General features: G+C 41.4%; 1 protein-coding gene and 1 pseudogene across 4 annotated transcripts in view; both read left to right on the top strand.

The window, feature by feature from the left end:
• Nucleotides 1-19,356, top strand: part of TANGO6 (transport and golgi organization 6 homolog) — a 199,320-nt gene that overhangs the window by 156,716 nt on the left and 23,248 nt on the right. For all 4 annotated transcript variants that reach the window (XM_077888242.1, XM_077888251.1, XM_077888261.1 and 1 more), the window contains one exon: nucleotides 2,359-2,472. In XM_077888242.1, coding sequence (XP_077744368.1) covers nucleotides 2,359-2,472 — 114 coding nt within the window. The remainder of the gene's footprint in view (nucleotides 1-2,358; nucleotides 2,473-19,356) is intronic.
• Nucleotides 3,793-5,935, top strand: LOC144304842 (mesoderm-specific transcript homolog protein-like; annotated as a pseudogene).

The following is a 19,356-nucleotide window of genomic DNA, read 5'->3' on the forward strand; positions in this document are numbered from 1 at the left end:
TATGGGAACAACTTGTTTGGATTGGGCAGATGGAAGAGAGCAGCCATGTATCCTCCCTCCCTGCTTCGAGGGTTTGACGAGCGGTCTGCCCCAGTGGCCTGCAGGAGACCAACATTGTAAGCTGGTTATGGGAGCTTGGCCTGAACAGAGGCCTTTCTTGTCTCTAGATGATATCTGCAAGAACATAGTAAAATTCTCATACTTTAAAAACATTTTGCATAATTGGCCATCATACATTTCATAGGAGATGGGCCTTGTGACAGAGGTGTTGAGGAAGGCTCGTGAACACTCTTCTGTTTACGGGCCTCTTCCTGACTATCCCGGATGGCTGATTGCAGATGGGCTGAGTCGTGTCTGGTGCATAAGTCACTAACAGCCTGTAGTAAGCAGGAGGCAAGGCTTGTAATAACCAGCTCCTCTCCCCATCGTACCTTCAAAGTGGCACAACGATTCAAGCATTGGCCTTGCAGGGGAAACCCTTTACCAGCCAGGATTCTTCTGTCTATCCAATTGTGGAATTGATGCCCCACAGCCAGGGCCAGACCCACTGAGAGCTGAGGCCCAAGCATGGCCTGCTCAGCATAATGTGGGAGATCAGAGGTGGCAAAGCTGGACACCAGCATGGTTCTAGGCCAGGAAGCCCTTGGTCCACCAAACTGGAAACCTAGGACCCAAACTAAACCTGGGAAGAGGCAGGCAAAAGGTTTGGGAACATCTGCACATTATGTGACCCCAGGCTGGTTTTTGTGCTTTAGTTACCAGACTGAATAAGCTAAACCTCATGTGTCAAGAGGGACTCAGGCCTAGCTCTAACTTGTCTCTCTGATTTCAGCTCTTACCTTGTAAATACTAAGCCTGCAAGTGGAGGTAGCTATTATATTGTTACCTGTTTGGAGATCGCCCAAGGAATTCCTCCTAGGATTGAATTGCTTTTACCGTTAATGCCAGAGGCATAGAAGCCACCAATGCCCTTGGGTCAGGGTGTCCTAGGTCAAAAAGGAGAAGCAGCTTGCTGGATTTTATTGAGAAACAGCCCCCAAAGAGTTGAGCGTTTCTGGGATTTCCCTTCACTTGCAAGATGCAAGATTGTCTAATAGATGTACAACTTGATTAAGTGCCAGTACATCACAGATGCAATTATATTTAAGAACAAGCTACTTCTTCTAATCTCTCTGCCATCACTGATTAATTAGACTCTTTGAACTATGCCCAACTGTTTGAAAGCTGTGAAAAATACAACCTGCATAGTTAAAATTTCTGCACAAGCCTATTTCCTCGTTTGTGCCTGTATTCTTTTTTAAACCTTTTTAAAAACCATTCTTTAAACATAATATGTATTTATACATGTTTCCAAACACACAATCTGGCTATTTTCTTATCATGGTTCGAAATCTTTCCATGATTGGCCAAGAAATACACTCACACACTAAATGAAATGTCAAAGTATGTGAGAGACCAGTTGAATAACACCTTCAGGTTGTCGATGCCGTTGGTTACACGTTCAAGATTTTTTTGTTTTTAATTTTTAAATCTTGCATGAATGCCTCAGAGAGATTTTTTGCTTTTTTGTGGTATCTCTCTACTGAGGTTTTAAAATATTTTTGCACTTACCAGGAGTAGGGCAGGGGCAGAGTGGTAACAGGGTATGGAAACGTTCTTATACATAATTATTAGCTATATATCTGGCACAATGCTGTGCAAGTAATTTCTAGTCTTTTTTGTCATAGAGCTGTCTTTCAAAGTAAATAAGCACTGAAAGACCTATTCCATACATGAAAAAGCCCAGGGAGACTCTGAAATTGGCCCCGGTGACTGACATGGTCGGGTATGCTAGATTTGCAGGACTGGGACATCTATCTGGGCATGCTGAAGATCAGTCTATTTATGTATCTCTCTTTCCCTGAGCTATAACTTTCATCAGTGGCTCGTTGATGTTCATGTGGGGCTCAAGGCCTGCTCAGCTAAATCTCCACGGTCCTCACTCCCTAGAAGCCACTTATGTTTTGGGCCATCTTTCCTTTCCTTCCTTCTATTTAGTGTCCCCAAAGTAACATTTCTACCCATTTTTCAGGAAATATTTGAATTCGACCATACCTTTTATTATATACACACATCCCTTCTGACTCCCTAATCTTCCTCCTGAATTCTAAACCCAATTTTGCCCTTTTCCAGAAAAGCCAAACTAAATCAAGATCACCAGTGCTAGATCTCTCCCTTTTTATTGAGAATGAGGAAACTATCCACCCCTCTCTAAGCCCGATTGTTCACAATGAACGTGTAGAAAGTGGAACACAGTTGAAAAGCTTTCAGTAATTGTGCAACCCTGATTTTTATTGACTTTTTCTCTTACCCTCCTAGGTAACAGCTTGCCTGATTGCTGTGGCTAAAACAGACTCTGAAGTTCAAGTGCGCAGAGCTGCCATCCATGTGATTGTGCTGCTGCTTCGGGGCCTCAGCCAGAAAGCTACTGAGGTAAGTCTGTTTCTGATCATTTGCAGCTTCCCTGCTTTTTTGGTTTTTATCTGTTTATCAGTCTTCCTTTCACCAAGGAAGCCTCAGATCTTTTCCCTGGATGGACTCATGCAAATGAATCCATCCACAGAGGTTTTATTTTGTTGCAAGAATACTGTTTGCGACTTTAGTAAGAGTCCCTATTTCCTCTGTAATAGGCAAACTACACTCTAACTGCTGTAGGAAAACCAGAGCACAGGTTTATAGGTTTGAGACTCTGAGTCCTGGCATTCTTCTCAGAGGTACCAGTTTCAGGTACCCTCAGAGGGGTAGCCTGAACTTTAGTGACTTGTCTTCTTGACTCATTTCGTTGTTCATGCCGAATTACTAAAGGACCTCATCTGAAACATGTTTCCTTTCTAGCTGTAAATTCAATCCATGAGATTTTAGTTGATGCATAAATTAAACTTTTTTCCTCTTCCAAGTGAGTCTGGCTGCATTTCTCCCCAGTGTATGGCTAATACAAGAAGAAAGTATATATATCCACATGTGTGCTAAGAACGAGTGACCTCTAAATTAATTTTCCTCTTGATTTTAATGGAATCACATTCCCAGTTGAGTTTATAGAGAGAGCTTACATTAATAATTCACTCCCTGGCATCCATAATGCTCATGGCACATCAGTATTTAACTATGTGTCAGTGAAGCTATTAGAAGAATGTTTGTTTTGTCAGACCTACAGGCTTTTATTCATGATAGAATTTTGTCATATCAAGTTCCTGACACCATTTTTGTACAAGCATAGACTCATTAGTTATCACCTAGTTAGTGGTGGGGACACACAGATCACAACTCAATAATGCAGATTAATTAAATAAATTGCTGTCAGGTACACACTGCCCTTGATGAGAATCTGCTCTGCAAGAAAGTGTTTTTCATCCATCCTCAAGATCTACACAACTCTTGGGGCACCTGGGTGGCTCAGTTGGTTAAATGTCTGACTCTTGATATCAGCTCAGGTCTTGATCTCAAGTCTTGATTTCAGGATTGTTAGTTCAACCCTGCATTGGGCTCCATTCTGGGTGTAGAGACTACTTAAAAAAAGAAAAAAAATCTACAAAACTCTTGACAAATAACCATCGTTATGACAATTGTTAACAATAGGGGAAACTAGATGAGGGGCATACAGGAATTTTCTGTGCTGTCTTTGCAACTTATCTGTAAATCTAAAACTATTTCAAAATAAAATCTTAGTTTAAAATATGAGTTATGGGCACCCCCAGTGGCGCAGCGGTTTAGCGCCGCCTGCAGCCCAGGGTCTGATCCTGGAGACCCGGGATCGAGTCCCGCGTCGGGCTCCCTGCATGGAGCCTGCTTCTCCCTCTACCTGTCTCTGCCTCTCAGTCTCTCTCTCTCTCTGAATAAATAAATAAATAAAAACTTATAAAATATGAGTTATAACACTATTAAAGTAAATCTATAAAACCCTGTAAGTGAGCTGTGGCAATCAGCAGATCCTGGTGCTCCTCACTCCTCACTCCTCACTATTTCTTGTGGCTAGCACAGCCCTCATGGGCTATAGGCTGTGCCTGGCTGATGGCTGGTCCTGCCCTGCTCTGGGCACTGCAGCACTGGGTGCTCCACACTGCTGTGCCGGGCAGCATGGGGTAAGACGCGGCCATTGTACACCAAGATCACAGGATGAGGGAGTAATGGGTTCAGGTGGCGCTACTGGCTGTGCCCCTGCTTGCAGTCTATCTGCATATCTCCCCCTCCCCAGCTTTCTCTTCTTTTCACTCATGGAAGTTCTCAGGCAAATTTTTCACCTATAAACGACTGCACGTCTTCTACCAAGGCTCGGTGTGTGTGGTTGGAAGTCCTGAGATGTGCTTTTACAGGGGTTTTCAACTTCCAGCTGTGAGTGGTACAAGATTTGGGAAGGTCTGAGCCTGATGTTTTATTCAGTGATAGCCCTTGATTTCTTGGGCTTTACCTTCTGTTCCGTATTTTGAGCAGGCCAGCATTGTGGAGGCACTTTTGCAGCATCTGGAGCTCCAGAACCATAAGATCCACCTTTTGTCTCATGATTACAGAGATATTGCTCAGGAGGTGCTTTAAATAGGTTCCAGCAGAACTGATCTGGTCAGCTTACCATAAAAAGTCTCTATGTGTCAAATGGAGGTATTTTTCCTAAGACTTACCATCCTCTCCTTCTCCAAAAGCTTCTCAAAAATGGAGGCGAAAGCCATCCTCACACAATTGATGAATTTCTTTGTATTCTCCTGAGATCTCATCCTAGTCTTTGGGCTGTACACACAATGCTCTGAGAGTGAGGTTGTGGGACACGTGGGCAGGGATACCCAACAATGATGGAACTTAGTTACCATTAGCCTCTTACACTGCATCAACCAGATAAAGAAATTTAGAAGACACTGAGAGCTCTTGCTTCTATAACTATTACTATTCATTTTATCTGTGGGCCATTGGATTCCATGAATCTTTCTGCAGAGTTTTTGAAGCTATATAGGGAAACATTCTGGACAGCCCGGGTGGCTCAGTGGTTTAACGCCGCCTTCAGCCCAGGGCATGGTCCTGGAGACCCGGGACTGAGTCCCACGTCAGGCTCCCTGCGTGGAGCCTGCTTCTCCTTCTGCCTGTGTCTTTGCCTGTCTCTCTGTGTCCCTCATGAATAAATAAATAAAATCTTTAAAAAAACAAAGAAAGAAAAACATTCCGATTCTGGATGACCACATTAGCCACTATCCATAGCTAGAGGATCCCATGAGCTTTTTGAATACATATATGGGCTTCATCAGTTCCTTCTGAGCTGGAAAGAGTAGTTTCCCTCTGTTACCTCCCCTACTCCCTTAGCTGTTGTGTATTCCACTTAGGAAGAAATGCCCCAAAGAGGTCCTGGCCACCAAACATTATTCCCTCACAAAAGTCCATCTGACTCACATCGGTAGTCAGCATGTAGTTAAAAGCCCGCAGAAGCTCTGGCTAAGGATGACCTAACAGTCCACCTCCCATTCTTCTGAGTGAGTGTATGGACTTGCCTCTGATTTTGTGCTATTTGGAAACTCTGATGAGCACTACATCTCACAGATATAGACAGAAGATATTCTTAAAAGTCTTTTTAATACTTCTATGGACTCTTCTGAATTATTTAGAAATATTAATTTCTGACCCATCCTTGATAGGAATGCTATGGTGAAGAATGAGGAGAGGGTGTCTCCTTACCTGTCCTTGAATGGCTTTAAGGGTACATGTTGTTTAAAGTTCTCTAAGTAGCACAGTTTGAAGTGAGAGTGAGTCTCCCTTGTCATAACTTTGGATTTTGTTTCATCAGCTGCTTTTAATTATAGACATTTTGTTAAAATAGGTTTGGGTTTGAATAATGCAGTATTTCTAAGTATACTTTAAGACTATGATTTATCTACACATATTATATATATATATATATTTATAAGGATACTAAACCAGCAGATACTCTGCCAGAGTAGTGAACCTTTTAAACATGTTTAATTTCTGAATAAATTGAATTAAATCCGAACTATTTACAGATTTTCCTAAAATCACAAGGATATTAAAGACCAGTAGCATTGGTGCCAGGGATTTACTGTTAATTATTAGCTAATTCTTTTTATTTTATTTTTTTAAATTTTTGTTCATTTATGATAGTCACAGAGAGAGAGAGAGAGAGGCAGAGACACAGGCAGAGGGAGAAGCAGGCTCCATGCACCGGGAGCCCGACGTGGGATTAGTTAATTCTAACAGCAAATAACAATCTGACTCTTCATACCTCAGTGATTAGAATCATGTCCCTCCTTTTTTTAATTTAATTTAATTTTAATTTTTATTTTTTTAAAGAAGCATGTCCCTCCTGAGCTGGAGGGGAGGGGATCGTTGTATAGTCCAAGTTACCATGCTAAATATACATTGATTCCTTTTATGACAAGTGTTTAACTTCTCATTGGTTGTCCCAGAGAGGCTTCCTCTTGTAGCATGGTAATTCCTGTACTTTACAGATAGGAAAGTTCCAGAAACTTTAAGAACAAATACTGAAAGGCCTATAAGCAAATGGTGCTGAATATTTTTTTTCTTCCTTTTTTTTTTTTCTTTTCTTTTCTTTTAAAATGAGAGGTTTTTTTTTTAATGCTGGGAGTTCAATGAGGAGCTTGAACTCACAACCTTGAGATCAAGACCTGAGCTGAGATCAAGAGTTGAACACTTAACCAACTGGGCTACACAGGCACCCTACTGAATTTTTTTTAAGCCAGTTTCAATTGTCAGTCAAAACAGGATAATTAAGTGATTATTTTAATTTTTTTATTAGCAACTTCAGGTATAACAGTTGAAACTGGAATAAGTGTTTATTTTCTATAAATAAAAATGGATTTTGGGACACCTGGGTGGCCCAGCAGTTGAGTGTCTGCCTTCGGCTCAGGGCATGATCCCTGGGCTCTGGGGTCGAGTCCCACATCAGGCTCCCTGCATGGAGGCTGCTTCTCTCTCTGCCTATGTCTCTGCCTCTGTGTGTCTCTCATGAATAAATAGGTAGAATCTTTTTTTTTTTTTTTTTTTAATTTATGATAGTCATACAGAGAGAGAGAGGGGTGGGGGCAGAGACATAGGCAGAGGGAGAAGCAGGCTCCATGCACCGGGAGCCTGACGTGGGATTCGATCCCGGGTCTCCAGGATCGCGCCCTGGGCCAAAGGCAGGCGCCAAACCGCTGCGCCACCCAGGGATCCCAGGTAGAATCTTTAAAAAAGAAATTAATTTTGAAAAAAAGTGGCAGAAACCCTTTCTAAGTGCACACACTTACAGAGGAGTGAGAGTGTGAGAGAGTGTGTTTTTGTGTGTGTGAGAAGCACAGCAAAATACCTGGTTAGTAAAGTGAGAGAAGAAATAGAAACTCTACCCAGATTTCTCACATCTGTGTGTAGCCAATGAAAGCAACACTCTTGGTCTCACCAGTGCTAAAATAATTTGTGGCCATGGAAGATTATTGTCACTTTCAAAAAGCCATGTGAATGGAAAACCTCTCCTGTTCTCCAAACCAGCTCTATCCTGCACTCACGGAAATTTATAAATTGTGCTTACTCAGTGAATAAAGAAAAGGAAATGGGATGGGATGAATGTATGATTCCTCTTCCTGGTGCATCCTTAAGGCCAGGTGCGTTAAATCTTGTAATCGTAGGTGTGATTATAATCAGGGGCATTTTAATGAGAAACGGAGATCACCACAAAGCTTTCAATCTAGTATTTATCTTTTCTGCTGTTTTGCCCCCAGGAACAGCTGAAATGAAAATGCCACTTTGTTGATGAAGTTGTGTGTGTGTGTGTGTGTGTGTGTGTGTGTGTGTTTCCCTTCTAATCACTATTTCTGAAGTTACAGAGTGCCAAAAGATAATGCCAGGTTTCAGTGAATTTTCTCTTGCTGGTAGATGTGCCTGCCAAGGACCTCTGTGGTTCTGGCAGCTTGGAAAGGAGGCAGAGAGTCCAGTAAGAGATGGGGCTTCAGAAGATCAGAAGATAGATTTAGATCAGAGAGGGAAGACATCACCACCCCCACTCATTTGCAAGTAGCCAGAGTCTTGTGCAGTCAACACAATACCTGTACTGGAGGGAGATAATGCATTCACTTTCTTACTGAAAAACTTGTTTTCTCTGCTCAGCCTTGTTTTGACCGGTTAACTGTTGATTTATTCCCATTATAGCCTGAAGCCCAGGAGAAGCTGAAGGAACTCCCTTTTAACCTATTCTACCTTACTCTTACTGAAAATTAAATTTACTAGGTGTACCCAGTGGAGGAGGTAGGTTTAGACCTGTGCCTTCTAGTGTTGGCCTCAGAGTTAAGAACAGCCTTCCTTTTTTTCCCCAAAGATTTTATTTATTTATTTATTCATGAAAGACACACACACACACACACACACACACACACACAAAGAAAGAAAGAAAAAAGAAAAAAAGAAAGAAAGACAGACACACATACAGAGAGGCAGAGACACAGGCAGAGGGAGAAGCAGGCTCCATGCCGGGAACCCGACATGGGACTCAATCCCGGGTCTCCAGGATCAGGCCCTGGGCCGAAGGTGGCACTAAACCTCTGAGCCACCTGGGTTGCCCAAGAACAGCCTTCCCTAACGTGGAGGGGGTAAATGGAACAACAGAATGAAAAAACTGTGCCTAACTCTCCAGGTCTTCCCAGGTCTTTGCAAAGTGACTTGTTTATTTTAAATATTATAAATGTTTAGAACATCGATTTTCATAAAATGCTTCCAAAGACAATAATTGGGGCAGTCAGGGCTGAGTAATAGCCTACCAGACAAGCCCTCCTTCAGATAACAGGTATAAATTCTGGGCATAATATAGTAAGCAGCTGCCTTGAGACACTGGAAAGCGCTCAACTGCAGGCAGATTCTCATGGGGAGTCCGTGGTCAGAAGAGAGGCACCGTACAGGGTGAGTTTCCATTTTTTTGGCTTTTAACTTAAGGACAAGTCTATTTGGGAATGAATGCAATGCAAAAGGGGCACTGGTGGAAATATCACAAGTCTTTCTAACCTGGGGAACCAGAACACTGACTCTGGGGAAACCACAGCTTCAGGACAGAGAAGGGAAATCCTGGAGTGGATAGATCCAGAGAAAGGCATCCCAACTTCTGGCTGCCTACATGTAGAACTGACCCCTGAACCAAGCAAGATAAGTACCTGCTTTAAAATAAGAAGAAGCAGAAGAACAAAATCTCGGGTCTTAATAATTTAACATTCATAATATCCAGGATATAGTCCAAAGTAACTCAATATATGAAAAACCAGGAAAATGGAAATATTCTCAGTAGAAAAGAAAATCAGCTGAGACCAACCCCAAGACAATCCTGATGTTGGGATTTTAAAGCAGCTATTATAATAGAAGTAGAAGAGAGGGATGCTTGGGTGGCTCAGTGGTTGAGCACCTGCCTTTAGCGCAGGGTGTGATCCTGGAGTCCCACATGGGGCTCCCTGCATGGAGCCTGCTTCTCCCTCTGCCTATGTCTCTGCCTCTCTCTCTCTGTGTCTCTCATGAATAAATAAATAAAGTCTTTTAAAAAAATGAAGAAGTATACCTACAATTAATAAAAACTTAAAAATTTCAGTAAATATTATATGATTGATGAATCACTGAACTCTATCTCTGAAACTAATAATACACGATATGTTGAGTTTAAATTTTATTTTTAATTCTAAAATTTAAAAACTAAAAAAAAAAAAAACCTCAGCAAAGAAAAAGAAATAATTTTAAAAATAAAGCCAAGTGGATGTTTAGTACTGAAACTACAATACTTGACATTATTTTTAATCACTGAGTGGGATTAAAAGCAGAATGGAGATGACCAAGGAAAGACTAAAAGAATTTGAAGATAGAACAATAGAGATGATAGAATGTGAAGAAGAGAGAGGAAAAAAAAGATTTTAAAAGTAAGTGATCTTGGGACACCTGGGGGGCCCAGTGGTTAAGTGTCTGCCTTCAGCTCAGGATGTGATCCTGGAGTCCAGGATCGAGTCCCACATCAGGCTTCCTGCATGGAGCCTGCTTCTCCCTCTGCCTATGTCTCTGTCTCTGTCTCTCTCTCTCTCTGTCTCTCATGAATAAATAAATAAAATCTTAAAAAAAATACAAAGTAAGTGATCTGGAGTGACCAGAGGCTCTCAGAAACCTAAACCTGTATTTCCCCTAGGAGCCATGGTTCAATATTCACTAATTCAGTGTTCATAGCAACTTTATAGAACATAACTATCATGAATAATGAGAATTGGCTGTTTATATAATAGGAAAAAAAAGTTGATGATCTTAAAAAAAGGTGTGAGTGATTTGGGACTGACTGTAGTTCTAGAATGATTTGGATAACTACTACTATAGTCCTCTACATAGTTTACAGAAAGCTGACTTCTTAGAAGCAGTGTGAAGTACTTGAGAACTTTGTACGTGGGTTTTCAGTGAATAAATGTGACAGCATTTTGTGTGATTCTTGATCTGGGGGTTGTGAGTTCAAGCCCCACAGTGAGAATAGAGATTACTGAAAAATAAAATCATTCATTCATTCATTCATTCATTTAAGAGATAGACTGTTCCTGAGAAAGCAGAGGAGGGGCAGAGGGAGAGGAAGAGAATCCTAAGCAGACTCTCCACCGAGTGCAGAGCCTGACCCAGGGCTCTGATCCCACAACCCTGCGATCATGACCTGAGCAGAGACCAAGAGTTGGAGGCTTAACCAACAGAGCCACCAGGCACCTCTGAAAATTTTGTTTTTATTTTTCAGGGGCATCTGGGTGACTCTGTCAGTTAAGCCTTTAACTCTTGATCTCAGCTCAGGTATTTATCTCAGGGTTGTGAGTTTAAGTCCCACATTGGACTCCATGCTGGGCCAATGTGGAGCCTACTTTAAAAAAAGAAAGAAAGAAAAGGAAAAGAAAGTCTTTTTTTAAAAAGTGCCAGTATTTTATATTAAAACTTTCTCCCTTGCTTTTTAATATTAAAAGGTAATTCCTTGAGCATAGCTTTTCTTCTTTCTAATCACTAATTTTAGGGGTAAAAAAAAAAAACAAAAACTATACTCTGTCTGGTAGGAAAGAAGTAGTAGGCTTTAGAAATCATTCCTTTGAGGTGATCAACAAGTCTTAACACCAGGTCCTGTCTTCAAAAATAAGCAAACCCTGGGGATGCCTGAGTGGCTCAGCAGTTAAGCGTCTGCTTTCAACCCAGGGCATGATCCTGGAGTCCCAGGATCAAGTCCCATATCGGCCTCCCCACATGGAGCCTGCTTCTCCCTCTCTGCCCGTGTCTCTGCCTCTCTCTCTCTCTCTCTCATGAATAAACAAATAAAATATTTAAAAAATAAAAAAATAAAAAAATAAGCAAAACCCTGGAAGCATCTTCAGGGGGAAGAGTTTGGGATTAATATTAACTGATGGCTGAGTCAGATTCTGAGCCAAACCCAGGCCTCCCTCCAGGAATAATTTTTTTTTTAATGTCCAACGTTTATAATATGAGGGCCAGGGCTTTCTCCCCAACTCAAATTTTCGATTGGCTTGTGAGGCCAATAGGGATACTTCTTCTTGTCTAATTTGGTTTCTGGGAAGACTTCATTCAGGTCCTCAATGGTCATCTGATCAAATGGAATTATGTTCTTCATCTTCTCCAGCTCTTTTTCATATTCTTCAATCCTGGCCTTTGAGAGAGACAAAAACTCAGCACAGCTTTTCACATCTTTTTCTCAGCATCCACCTGGACAGTGTATTTATCCTCTGGTACAGGAACCTCCAGGGCATTAAACTTCTTCTCAAAGTCATCTACCAAGCCAGCCTTTGCCACATTGGCCTTATAGTAAGCCCAGTCAATAGCAAGTGGTTTCTCAGGAAGAGTAGCCAGCCTGGAGGTAAGCGTCTCATTCCAGAATTTCAAGGAGTTGGCAATGGCCTTCTGGTTTCAGGGTATGATCTCCCAAAAGCTACCCAGTCAATGGTTTTTAGAGCAAGTTTTCGCCCAACCATCTTGAGATCCTTCACCAACCCCGGCAGCCCACAGTCCACAGCAGCAAGGGCTCCCTCCAGGAATGATTTTGAATTCCTTCTTTGAGTCCAGTGATGGACTCTGATGACAGAAGCCTCTTCCTGATAACATTATGAATAGTGGTTTCACTAACATTTGTGTATCTGGAGGGTACTCTCCTCATTCTCTGTCAGAGAGAAAGCAAATCCTGGCTTAAAAAAAAGAAATGGGGATCCCTGGGTGGCGCAGCGGTTTAGCGCCTGCCTTTGGCCCAGGGCGCGATCCTGGAGACCCGGGATCGAATCCCACGTCGGGCTCCCGGTGCATGGAGCCTGCTTATCCCTCTGCCTGTGTCTCTGCCTCTCTCTCTCTCTCTCTCTCTCTCACTGTGTGCCTATCATAAATAAATTAAATTAAAAAAAATTTGTAAAAAAAAAAAAAAAAAAGAAATGGCTTGTGTATGATGTTAGGCTTTTTTGGTTACAGCAATTATCTGTGGTCTTTCCAAAAGATTGAGTGTGTGAGTCTAAGGTTCATTTTGTTTCCTTTCTGCCCAGGCCGAGAACTGGGATCCTCAGAGGGCATGACACTTAATCTCTGACACAGCACAAATGGCAAGTTATAAGTAAATGGACACACAGAATGGAAACTTTCCTTCCTTTTATTGGTTTTGTTCTATCCCGAAAGTTATTTTGACAACATTTAGTGTGGTTTTTGTGTTATGAGTACAATAAATGGGCCCAGTGTCCTTCCCAGAGCCAGTTTCACACATTGCTCTTTTTAACAGCTTGAAGGCTCTGTGTGAGGAGTAAATGAAAAGAACATTTATATAAACATGACTAGGCTCCAGGTAATAATTATTCCCCTATAAACTTTGAGAAAGTCCTTGGGAGAGAGAGCCCTTCCAGGACCAAAATTAAAGAGGCTCTTCCCTTCCTGGGAGCGTAAAGCTCCAACCAGATGACCAAGGCAGCAGTTCTGTTGATCATCTGCTACTGGCCAGGGCCTGGGTGTGTACATTATTGATATTATTCATAAAAGACATTTAAGAAGAATTCAGCATTTGTTGGAGACTGTTCACAGTGTCGAGAGAGAGAGAGGCTTAGAGGGACTTTCAAATAAGTCCTAGATTTATAAATGGTCTCTTCTGCCCAAACACTTCCTGCTTTTCTCTCAGTGTCGATGCTGCCACTCTGTATCAGTCTTAGAAGAAAGGATCCACTTGGGCTCCATAGTAGTTTCCTGGGGCTGCCTAACAAAGTACCACTGACAATAGAACTTTACTGTCTCCTAGTTCTGGAGGCTAGAAGTCCAAACTCAAAAATGTTGACAGGGTCGTGCACCCTCTGAAACCCGTAGGAAAGTACTTCCTTGCCTCTCACAATCTTCCTGTGCTTAGCCGACAGTGTTTGGTGTGTATTGGCTTACAGCCACGTAGCTCCAGACTCTGAGTTTGTCATCACATGTGTTCTCCCTGTGTGTCTCTGTCTCCATGTGGCTTTCTTCTTATAAGGACACCAGTCATGCTAGAGTAGGGGTCCCCTTACTCTGGTATGACTTTAGCTAGTCATATCACAATCACCTTTTGAGGTCGTGGGGGTTAGTACCTCACTGTATCTTTCAAGAGGGGGGGACACACAACTCAACCCATAATGGGCCCCTAAAATTCCATAGTCCTCTCTCTCTTATGCTTAGGCTTCTCCACCTGTTCATTATTGCTGCATCCTGAGAAGCCTGATCTGTGTGGGGTGTCTCTTCTTTCTCACAGTCTTCCTTTCTTTCTCTCTCCTGTAAGTGTCTATACCACATACTCTAGCTTCAGAAAGACAAGAGAAGCAGTGTTTCTGACTTGCTTACCTTGAAAGAACTTAATTCTGACACTTGAGTAGAGAGAATAAGGAGGCAACAAAGAGTAATTTTTTGGACTCTTGGACTTGGTGCAAGTTCTGGTCTTGGTGCAAATCTCTTAACCTCTCTGAATCTCATTTGCACATCAGTCCTGTCCACCTGACATGAATATAGCAAGAATTAGATGAGATAACATGTGAAACTCTCTAAACCGTAAAGTATTGTAAATATAGAAGATGACAGTGATAATGATTATTTCTCATCATCAGTACTGGTGGGATTGTTATGACTACAACCACCTCTACCATCTTATCCTTAGATTTACTGGAGTTTTGAATGATTTTTTTTTAAACCCACCAAAGATCATTTTATATTCAATCTGAATGAATAGGCAATTTATTTCATGGCTGGAACTTTTAGAACCTTACACTTTATCATGCCAGACTCACACCATCAGTCATCTCAGGTTTTAGAAGACAGACTTTATTACATGGAATCCAGCCTTCCGACTCTATGCAAGGATCTCATGATTACATATGCCACCTCATTCTTCCTTATGAATACCAAATGGACTGGAAAACGTAGAAGAACCTAGATACTTTGTAGTTAGTGAACCAGAGGACTTACCTGTGTTCAGGTATGATTTGACATCCAACAGTATTATTTACTCCCTTTCTTCCCTATCACTATGAAGCAGTGGATATAGTACCACAAATCATAATAACGCTATCTACTTTCATAAAGCAGACACTGAGCTAGGTGCATTAACTGGATTTTCTCACTTGATTCTCTCAGGAATGCTGAGGGTTAGGTGGTGGTGTCCCCATTTTATAGATAACTAAAAGAAGGCCCTCAGAGGTTAAGCAAACTGCTCAAGATCACACTGCTAGTAAGTGGCATAGCTGGTTTAAACCCAAGCTGTGCCTCTCTAAAACCTGTGCTCTACCTGGCTCTACTGTTCCTTAACTTTATCGAACTGCTTATTTTTTAAAGAAAGAGCAAATGGGGAACCTGACTGGTTCAATCAGTAGAGCATGGAATGTGAGTGTGAGTCCTATGTTGCGTGTAGAGTTTACTAAAAAAAAATAGCAGTGCCTGGGTAGCTCAGTCATTTGAGTGTCCAGCCCTTGATTTCGGCTCAGGTCACTATCTCAAGGTCATGAGGTGGAGCCCCATGTTAGACTCTGCGTTCAGTGGGGAGTCGGCTTGAGGTTCTCTCCCTCTCCCTCTGGCCCTCCCCTCTCTGGCGTGCATGCTCTCTCTCTCTTTTCAAATAAATAAATAAATATTTTTTAAAAAATAAAGTAAAATAGAAAGAAAGAACAAATAAAGATTATTTTAAAGCAAATAATTACACCAGGAGCAGATGAAAATATCCATTAAGCAATCGCCAGCTTCTTTCCCATGCTGAGAATATTTAAAGTAACATTTTAGTTAATCAAGTGGAGACTTGTACCAAGTTCCAGTTCCTGTTCAGCCATCTATTTTTTCTGTAAATAGCAAACTTCTCATCTCTTCTCTGTGGCAAGGGGTTGCCAAAAAAACTGTGATGATTTTTTACACCTGTTATATATATTTAGAAGCTCGCCTTACTCTGTTAAAGCCCAATATAATTTGCTGTCTTTTCCTTCCTAAGACCCAGTCAGACCAGAAGCACAACTTCTCAAATGTTCATTCCCACACGTTAACAACCAAATGTTTAGTCATTAATGAATGCCTGTTTTTCCAAGGCTCTCTATCATCTGTCAAATACAAGATTTGTACATGAGGTAGCAACTCAGAAGTCATACCCTTAAACCACTGAGTTAGAGGGTTTACAACTAGGTAACCCTGGATAGTATCCGGGACATTTTTCAGGGCTGTATTTGTCCCAGGATCTGAGCCAGCAGCTGAGAGAGCAGAGCTAGAAGGTGTTGGGAAAGGAGTGATGCCAGGCTGGAGTCAGAGCCAACCTAAAGGAAGTTGAAGGAAAGAAAGGCAAGGCCAGGTCCAAGCAGATGAAGATACTCCTGCCAGGCTGCTGCTGCTGACCTAAAGGGAGGTAAATAAGTGTGCTGTGTTCATTGATAGCACAGTAGCCCCACTCCCCCTCGTCTTGTATTTTTTTCCTCATGTAATTTCTTAAATTGTGGTATAACTTATATCTATAAAAGTTGCCCTTTTTAAAAAGATTTTATTTATTTATTCATGAGAAACACAGAGAGAGAGAGAGAGAGATGCAGAGACACAGGCAGAGGGAGAAGCAGGCTCCATGTAGGGAGCCCAACGTGGGACTCAATCCCAGGACTCCAGGATCACACCCTGGGCCAAAGGCGGCACTAAACCGCTGAGCCACTCGGGCTGCCCCAAATTTGCCCTTTTTAATGTGCAATTCAGGGGCACCTGACTGACTCAGTCAGAAGAGCGTGCAACTCTTGATCTCAGCATCGTGAGTTCAAGCCCCACACGGTATAGAGATTACTTAAAAATAAATAAATAAGGTGCTTCTGGGCAGCTCAGTTGGTTAAGTGTCTGACTTTGGCTCAGGTCATCATCTTAGGGTTCTTGGACTAAGTAAGCCCTGCATCATGCTCCACACTCAGTGGGGAATCTGCTTGTCCCTCTGCTTTTCCCCCTGCTTGTGTGTGTGTGTGTGTGTGTGTGTGTGTGCATTGTGCACATGCGCTGTGTCTCTCTTTCAAATAAATAAAATCTTTAAAAATGAAAAATAAAGTATTTTAAAGTGAGCAATTTAGGGTTTTTAGTATATTCATAAAATTGCTCAACCACCACTGTTACAGAGCATTTTCATTACCTCCAAAAAGAAGCCCTATAGCTAGGATCAGTTGGTCACTCCCCTCCATTCCCTACCTTCCCCTACTCTAGCCACCACAAATCCACTTACTATGGATTTGCCTTTTCTTTCTTTCTTTTTTTTTTTTTGGATTTGCCTTTTCTAGGCATTTCATATAAAAGAGATCACGTAATATGTGGCCTTTTGCGTCTTGACTCCATTCACTTATCATAATGCATTCAAAGTTCATCCATATTGTAGCCCTGTATTGGGATTGCATAACTTTTTATGGATGAATAATATTCCATTGTGTGAGTATACCACATTTGTTTATCCATTCATCAATTGATGGACATTTGGGTTATTTCCAGTAAGTGGCATAGCTGCCATGAACATTTGTGTACACCTTATTGTGCAAACGTAGGTTTTCTTTTTTTTTTTTTTTTAAAGATTTTATTTATTCATGAGAGACACAGAAAGAGAGGCAGAGACATAGGTAGAGGGAGAAACAGGCTCCTCACAGGGAGCCTGATGTGGGACTCAATCCTAGGACCCCAGTATCACGATCTGAGCTGAAGGCAGATGCTCAACCACTGAGCCACCCAGATGCCCCAAAACATGTTTTCATTCTCATGGGTATATGTCTAGGAGTGGAATTGCTAGGTCATACAGTGATTCTACATTTAACTTTTTGAGGAACTGCCAGATGTTTTCCAGCTATGTCATTTCTCATTCTCACCAGCAATGTGTGAGGGTTCCAAACGCCCCACATTCTCATTAATATGTGTTATTGTCTATGGTTTACTTAGGATTATCGCCATCATAGTGGGTGTGAAGTGGTGTAGTTTAAATTTGCATTTCCCTGATGGCTCAAGATGTTGTGCATTGTTTCATGAGCTTCTAAGCCATTTATATATCTTTGGAGAAATGTCTATTCAGAATCTTTGCCCATTTTTTAAATTGGATTACTTGTCTTTTTTATTATTAATGTATTTGCTTTTTAATTTTGATTTTTAAATCCAAAACTGTTATTCACTGTTTCTACAAAACTTAATTAAAAGATCCATAGCCTCATCCTCCTTTTTTACCTCCATTTTCACTCTCCATCAGCAACTATTTTCAATTTGATTATCCATTTCTTTAAATGTTTACTTCCATATTTCTAAATAGCACACGTATACTGCCGTTTCTTGATTTTTCAACACACTTATCGACTTCCTGCTAGATCTGATACGTGAAAGTGGGACTGCCTCAGTGATTATGTTCCTAAGGTGGAGAACACTGCCCTGCAGTGAGATGGTACACAGCATCATAGTAACTTAGACTTAGAATGTAGACTCTAGAGCAGGAATGTCTATGACTACATCCCAGCTTTACCCTTTACTGGCAGTGAGATCCTGCACAAGTAAGCTGACGTCTGTGTGCCTCAATTTCCTCATCTGTAAAATGGGGATAATAATAGTACCACTTTATAGAGTTGTTTTTAAAATTAAATGACCTTTGTTTGTTTGTTTGTTTTTTAAGATTTTATTTATTTATCCATGAGAGACACAGAGGGGGACAGAGAGAGGTAGAGACACAGACAGAGGGAGAAGCAGGCCCCATGCAGGGAGCCTGATGGAAGGACTTGATCCCGGATCTCCAGGATCACACCCCGTGCTGAAGGCGGGGCTAAACCACTGAGCCACCCAGGCTGCCCAACCTTAGTTATATAAAGCATTTAGACTCAGTACATTCTGTGTATTAGTTATTATTTAGTATGTATTAGTTATTATTAACATGCTCCCCACAAACATACATTCTCCTTCCTCATTTTTTCTATATAGTTACATTACAGTTTTTGCTCTATCAGCATTTAGTGTTTAAATTATCATGACTGTAACTGTTATCCACAGCTGAGCCATATAATAGACTGATTACAGTTCCTTTCTTGTATGAATTTTGGCTTGGCTTTCTCTGAAGTTAATAAATGTCTCAGGTTTACATCTGTTATTTGTCTGTGAATCCATTACCAATTTATCCCCCATGCTAAATGTTCATAAATATCTTGAAAGGTTCACACATATCAAATACTCTAACAGTTTCATCTTCTGAGAGATATCTCCTACACCGTTTCACTCACTTCCTCTTTATCTGGACTAGTTACTTTCTAAGCTTACTGCAAATTTAAGGACACAGCACTTAAAAGTTAATGATGCTCTGTGTGCATGGGTAATACTTATGGACTGGTGAACTTTATAAAAGGAGATGATCTGGCCAAGTCATTTCATCAAGAGGCTTCCTTTCATTGGTAGAATCCAAGACACTTTTGAAGTCTTTTCTTTGGGGTTGGTCAGAGAAGAATCATCTGGTCTCCTACCGAGGAAGTGAGCCTGGCTTCCAGGGTTCTGGAAGATGAGTGGAAGAAGGAGGATGGCAATCTCACCATTTAGTATGTAGACTTTCACTTAATCCTTCTGTTAATCCTCATCCTTATCAGCACCTGATGTCCATCTATCCAGAGTCTCTCTGGTTGGATCCTCTGAAGGGTAAAACTCCAAGCTTCTGCTGTGGTTGGGGAAGAGCAGTCACCTAGGATAGAGTAGAAGGCATCAGGCCACCTAATTATTACTCAAACTTCCAATAGAAGGTGACTTCTATTCACCTCCATTTTAAGAGCTATGACCCATCAACTCCAGAACTTTATTGAGTTTCTGTAGTACACTAGGCTTACTTCTGGATTTAGTGAATCAGTTTATCATCTAAACTAAGAT

Source organism: Canis aureus, chromosome 3, assembly GCF_053574225.1.
Source record: "Canis aureus isolate CA01 chromosome 3, VMU_Caureus_v.1.0, whole genome shotgun sequence".
Classification (NCBI taxonomy): Eukaryota; Metazoa; Chordata; class Mammalia; order Carnivora; family Canidae; genus Canis; species Canis aureus.